This window comes from Lithobates pipiens, unplaced genomic scaffold (genome assembly GCF_037356315.1).
Source record: "Lithobates pipiens isolate NorthernLeopardFrog02 unplaced genomic scaffold, aLitPip1_a1.2 Scaffold_27, whole genome shotgun sequence".
In the NCBI taxonomy this organism is placed as follows: Eukaryota; Metazoa; Chordata; class Amphibia; order Anura; family Ranidae; genus Lithobates; species Lithobates pipiens.
Window position 1 is genome coordinate 184,488,919 of NW_027507788.1, and position 6,964 is coordinate 184,495,882.

Below are 6,964 nucleotides of genomic sequence, written 5' to 3' on the forward strand. Positions count from 1 at the left end.
CTCTCTGGGCTGCATTTTGGGTGAATCTCTGTGGGACCATTTTGAGTGGACTTTCGGTCATACCAGGTGTGGTGCCAGAGAACAACAACGCTTGGCCCGCTGATGCATGCTTTGAAGCTTCAGGACATAATTTTATGACATATCACTCAAAATTTGGGTCAGTGCAGTTGCATTATTTGGTTCTGCTTATATATGTGCTGATAAATATAAGTGGATATTAATATGTCATTTTATCTTGCAGAAAGTTATATGTACTGTCAAATTCAGGACCCCTTTGAAGAAGGAGTCTCGAAATGCGTTAGTTGTCTGTATCCATTCTTTTCAAAATCGATGCATGGTTGCCATCAATTACATTTTGACTTGGTGGTTTGTATTTGTATAGTTTGTGATAAAATTTGATATATTTTTTACTACTTATTGACCAGTGCAGCTATAGTCCTACCCTTTGAGGGATTTCTCAATTTCCATGTTTTCTTTTACATCATGAAGATTGGGGTGTGTGTGTGTATGTGTGTGTGTGTGTATGTGTGTATGTGTGTATGTGTGTGTGTGTGTGTGTGTGTGTGTGTGTGTGTCGCTTACCTGGGGAAGAGATGAAGAAGGCAAGCTGGCGGAGGCAGTGTGATGCTTTGGGCAACGTTCTGCTGGGAAACCTTGGGTCTTGCCCTTCATGTGGCTGTTACTTTGACATGTACCCCCTACCTAAACATTGTTGCTGACCAAATACACGCTCTTTCTTTGAAACAATATTCTCCGATGGCAGTGACCTCTTGACAGGATAATGCGGCTTGCCACACTGCAAAAATGGTTCCAGAATGGTTTGAGGAAAACGACGAGTTCAAAGTATAGACTTGGCCTCCAGATTTTTCAGATCCCAACCCAACTAAGCATCTGTGAGATGTGCTGGAAAACCAAATCCTATACGTGGAGGCCCACCTCACAACTTACAGGACTTAAAAGAGAAGCATGGCTTTCAATAAAACATTTATACTCGCCTAGGTGGATGCAGCATCAGTCCCCCACTGGCTCGAAGACCAAAAACTGAGCGATCAAAGACCGCTGATCACTCAGCTCTCCGTCTCCAGTGGATCGCTGGGCTGTGAAGGGGGATGGATTGGTTGAATCAGTCTCTCAGCAGCTCTCCGAGAGGCTGAGCCATCTGCTAGTCTAGGCATCTGGGTGGACCCAGGCTAAAGTCGGGATCTTTCCAGAGCCTGGACCAGATGAGTGACATCAGCTGACAGCGGGCTTTAGCAGAACAAACTGCACTGCACTCCTGCGATCCCCAGGAGACGCACAGCCAAAAATGCTTTTTTTTGCACACATGCACATTTGCACTTTTAATATTGCAATAAGTTACTTTGTAGTTCTTGTAATGTGAATCAGGGTTTCCTTACGCATATTGCCAGCGATTTTTAGTAATTTATTTGTTGTTTCAAAAAATTATTTTTTATAACAATATCATAATAATATTTGGTGTGAGATATTGGCACATAAGCAGCTCTTAGTTACACTGTTTATTCTTACACCCCCCCACGTAAAGATTAAGTACAATTAATAGCAGGTAAGCCTCCTGCAGGCATAATTAATAGTAGGAGAGCGCCGTTACTACCACTTTTGTACTCAAAAGTCCACATAAAGACATAGATGAGCCAGTTTGGGGTGGAGGAATTTGACTGACCTGCACAGAGTCCTGATCTCAACCCGATAGAATACCTTTGGGATGAATTAGAGCCGAGACTGTGAGCCAGGCCTTCTTGTCCAACATCAGTGCCTGACCTCACAAATGCGCTTCTGGAAGAATGGTCAAACATTCCCATAGACACACTCCTAAACTTTGTGGACAGCCTTCCCAGAAGAGTTGAAGCTGTTATAGCCACAAAGGGTGGGCCAACTCAACGGACTGAACCCTACGGACTGAGACTGGGGTGCCAGTTCATGTGCGCAAAAAGACAGTCGTCCCAATACTTTTGTTAACATAGTGTATATATATATATATATATATATATATATATATATATATATATATATATATATACATATACATATACATATACATATACACACACACACACACAATGAACATTAGGTGTGGTCCATTAGTGATGCCAGAGGCCAAAGTTAAGGTCCCTCATATCACATAACCACTGATGTAAGGTGTCCGTATCCAAATTAGGATGCTTCCAAACTGGGGTTTCCTCTACTCACTGAGCTACCTTACCTTGGGTGAAAATTTCAGGTGCAAAAAGAGTCTCAAAAAAAAAAAAAAATAATAAAATAAAAAAAAATTATGAGGCAAGTGCAAATCATTTTGTTTGATTACAATTTTTGGTTGATATTTAATGCATTTCTGGGATTAACGGGGTTTGGAAGTACAAGACAACAAACAATTACTGTATAGAGCAGTGATTCTCAACCAGTGTTCCGTGAAACCCTGGGGTTCCTCCAGAGGTTGCTATGAGTTCCTTCAGAGGTTGCTATGAGTTCCTTCAGAGGTTGCTAGGGGTTCCTTCAGCATTGGGCAATTTCTGCCTCTCTGATAAGTTCCCACTGACTCCATTGATCTTTTTAGCTATCTGTAAGGAGGTAATTCTTCCCAATGACCACAAGTGTAAGGACCATTCTTCCCACTGACCATCACACTAATGTATCTTGAGTTATAGATTTCAAATTTTTATCAGGGGTTCCCTGAGACCGGAGAACTATTTCAAGGGTTCCTCTGTTGAAAAGGTTGAGAGAGGCTGCTATAGAGGGTCAATACAGATGTCACATTCTGGGTTGCTGACTCACCTTTTCAACCAAAACTTCAATAACCAGAAAGGCAGACAGACATTTGCTGAAGTGGATGTACTTGTTACTTCCAAGTCAATCAGGCTTCCCTATTTCCAAGCCCTGAAGGAGGAGGATTCTGTTACCCCCAAAATGCACTTGATATAAACTTATATTAAACGATAATCATTTGCACCTGACTACCTCATTTGTTTGGCACCTGACGCCTTTTCTTTTCTTTTACACTTTTTCTGCAAGAGGCACTCAAATAGATTCTTCTGTATAAATCAATTAACCATAAGCTACTCACCAAAGGAAAGACTTGGGAAAGCACAGAGGACGATCAAGATTGCCTTGAGATGACAATTTCCTCTCAGTCCATAATCCATTTCCCCATTTCGCTTGCAGAAAAATCCTCCAAAAGAGAAGTTGTGCAGAGGTCTCGCTTCCTTGCTGGCCCTTTGGTTTACGGAATCACTACTGATGGAATGCGCTCAAAATTTCCATCATCCATTTACACTAATGCACGACGACGCTCGTGTTACACCCTCTGAATAATTCACCCGAGTGCCTTTATCGTGTTTCCTGTTGCATACTGTTGTCCCATCTTAATTTATAATGCAAGAGGAGGTTCACAGTTCCTGCTCTTAACCTGAAACCTTGTTTTCAAAGTCTTCATTTTCCGGGAGATATTAATATCTGGAACTAAGGTTATCAAAGTAAGCTGATTAAGTAATGGCACCTTGCCAAAGCAATAAAAAAATTGGAATAAAACCGTACTCCATTCAAAACGGAGGTTTCAGCCGTTTCTCTTTTTGAATGGTTGCTGGCAAGTGAATTAAATGCCGGCTTATCTCTTTTGGGGACTCCAACTGTGAGATTTTTTCCCACTAGCATTCCTGCTGCACCGCAAGACCCCTTTCACACTGAGGCGCTTTGGCGACTTTTTTTGGCGCTAAAAATAGCACCTGTAAAGCACCTAAAAAGCGCCTCTCCAGCCTCCAAGTGTGAAAGCCCGAGGGGAGGTGCGCTCGCGGGATGGGAAATAAAGGGTAAAACAAATCTTAATGCCTAAGCACAATTTTACAACTTTGACATGTGTTAGCAAAACTGTACACATCACAACTACTGTGTGTGTCCAGGTGGATTATAATGCGTTTTTTTTTTCAGGACGTAGTGGGCTTTCATTTGGTGGTAAACGGTAATGAATATCTCTGGATTTTTTTTTAATCATCAAAGGAAAACTGGCCCAAAATAGTAAAAAAAAAAAAAAAAAAAAAAAAATTATAAGTTTAAGGAAAAAAAAAAAAAAAACACCTTACATTTAAATGTCCATTAATGCAGCCTCGTCAGTGTTCATCTGCAGCCTTGTCAGGGTCTTTTTCTGCTTTGCCATTTAAAAATGGCGCCGCTGAGATACAGAGCCGGATGTCCTGCTTTCAGCCACCTTTGGCCGAAAGCCACCGAGAACAGCCTTGGCGGCCAAAAGCCCCCCACAGGCTCAAAATCGGCATATAAACACACACCCACGATTTTCTGCCGATTTTAAGGGGGAAAAAAAGTGCGTGTTATACACTGATAAATACGGAATATATATATTTTTTAATTTAGCAGTATATTTTTTGCTACTAATATAACCTTCCACCAAACAAGAACTCAAAATAAATTTTCACGTTCCTGATGATCGCAGCCATACCACATATTAGTGCTGCAAGATTCTGGCCAAAATGAGAATCACGATTTTTTTGCTTAGAATAAAAAGATCATGATTCTCTCAAGATTCTCGCAACGTATTTTTTATTTTTTTTTAAATTGCATTTGAAAGACTGCTGCGCAAATACAGTGTGACATAAAATATTGCAACAACCACCATTTTATTCTCTAGGGTGTCTACTAAAAAATAAATAAAAATTATATATATATATATATATATATATATATATATAAAGAGAGAATTCTTTGCATAGAAAGAATTGTAAAACACTTTAGTCAAGATCGTAATAACGATTCTTGGCGATTAATTGTGCAGCTCTCATATGTGTATGTTATTTGTTGTTTGTACAGCTCAAAAACAATAGTGCACATTTTGCTTTTTTTAATCCTACCTAAAAACACACTGATACTAATTTAAAAAATAAAATCCTGTCAAAAAAATAAATAGTGACCCTAACCTTGAATCAAACACTAATCCTGGCACTGACCTAGGTATTTTTTTTTTTTTTTGTATTTTATTACATAAAACTTTTTTTTTTTCTCTGTAAGGAGAGAGAAAGATACTATGCATCTCTCTCCTTCATTCACAGAGAGAGAAAACACAGGAGTGGGCTTCACAATGTCTGATCATTAGGATAGCCAATCAGAGACTATCACAGCGATCAGGTGACCCAGAATCTGGAATTTCAGGTCCCGATCCTTAGTACGGGGCCCAGGGCTCTTGGTAAGACTTTGTGGCATGCTTCCAACACAAAGTGGATACGCAAATATGCAGCCCTAAGTAAAAAAAGTCCAGTGGGGACACATATTGACGTACGCTTGACGTGAAGGGGTTAAGCTGGGCGTAGATGGATTGAAATTCTGCTGGATCAGCAGGAATAATGATGAATTTCAATCTGCGTGTGGTTATCCATGTTCAACCAAAGTCGATCTTTAGATCAACTTATGTTGAATAGACACAATAATAAACTTTTGTCTATTGCCTGCAGATGGTGATCAGTATATTCTAGACAGCAGGCTGTCCCTCTGTTAGAATATAATGTCGTGCCAGGTGTGTACAAACAAATGGCAACCACCCAAATCTATGACTAGCCATTGTAGCAAAGGGGACCATGGAAAGGTGAAGCATGTCAAAAAAGAACAAACGAAAATTCCCAGCTCACTTACCAGCCAGCCTGCAATAAACTGAATTGCCCTGTCTAAGGCCCCATGTACATGGGACGCTGCTAAACGTACGTTCAGAGGCAGTTGGACGCTTTTTTCAACTGCCCCTGAACTCACTCATGTTTTCCTATGTGACCATGTACACAGTCTCGCTTATTGCGGTTTTTAGGCAGTTGCGTTTAACAGCGTTTCTTTTAAAGAAAAAAAAAATAATAATTGGTTCAGACGGCGAAGATTTCCAGACACCAAACGCGACTAAGGCTGGGTTCACACTACTGCGGGGGGAGATCCGGATGTGATTCGCACCGCAAATCACATCCGATCTCCGTAGCGATGCGAGCACAGCCATACAGATAGTATGGCTGAATTCGCATCGCTCCCGCAGCAAACTCGCACGGGACCCTTTTTTTGGTCCGCAACAGAATCGGATCGCATGGGGGTTCACACCATGCGATCCGGTTCCTGTGCGAGTCGGCAGACCGCACTGCAATATGCGGACGGATCTGGGGGTGTCATTAACATATCATTGACACTCCCAGCCGTCCGCATAGGGCAGTGTGAACTGCCGGCGGGAGTAATGCGATGCGGGAAAACTGCGCGGATTCGCGGCGTTCCCGCATCGCAGCGGTGTGAACCCGGCCTAAACGCGGTAACCAGCATTTAGGCGCGTTTCATTTATAGGAGTTTTTGCCCATTTTTGAAACGCTTATAATTTAACGCAAAACAAATGTTTTAAACGTGGGTTACTATCTGTCAACTTAAATCGTTCCGGAGAGTTGTAAAAACATCCCATCTACATGGGGTCTTACAGTTCACATTAAAACCAAAAGGGTTTCGTTTTCATATTTGCAAATATACAGTATCTCACAAAAGTGAGTACACCCCTCACATTTTTGTAAATATTTTATTCTTTTCTTTTCATGCGACAACACTGAAGAAATGACACTTTTTTACAATGTATAGTGAGTGTACAGCTCGTGTAACAGTCTACATTTCCTGTCCCCTCAAAATAACTCAAATCACAGCCATTAATGTCTAAACCACTGGGAACAAAAGTGAGTACACCCCTAAGAGCCCGTTCACACAGGGGAAACTCAGGATCCGACTTTAGGTCGCCCCTAGTCGCGTTACATGTAAAAATCAATGTGAGTGAATGAGAGCCATCTTAATGCACACTACTGAAGTTGCTCCGTCTTTAGAAAAGGTTCCTGTACTACTCCTATCCAACTTCTAGGCAACTGGTACCCATTGATTTCAATGGAAGTCGCCTGCAAGTTGGATCTCCATCTATATTGAGGAGACTCTCACAGAATAATCA

General features: G+C 41.2%; 1 protein-coding gene across 1 annotated transcript in view; it reads right to left on the reverse strand.

The window, feature by feature from the left end:
* VSIG10L2 (V-set and immunoglobulin domain containing 10 like 2) overlaps positions 1-3,324 on the reverse strand; it is a gene marked incomplete at its 3' end in the record, with an annotated part of 54,404 nt that extends 51,080 nt beyond the window's left edge. Inside the window, 1 exon segment of the mRNA XM_077457994.1 lies at positions 3,080-3,324. Within this exon segment, the coding sequence (XP_077314120.1) occupies positions 3,080-3,158 (79 nt within the window).
* Positions 3,325-6,964: the final 3,640 nt, after the last annotated feature.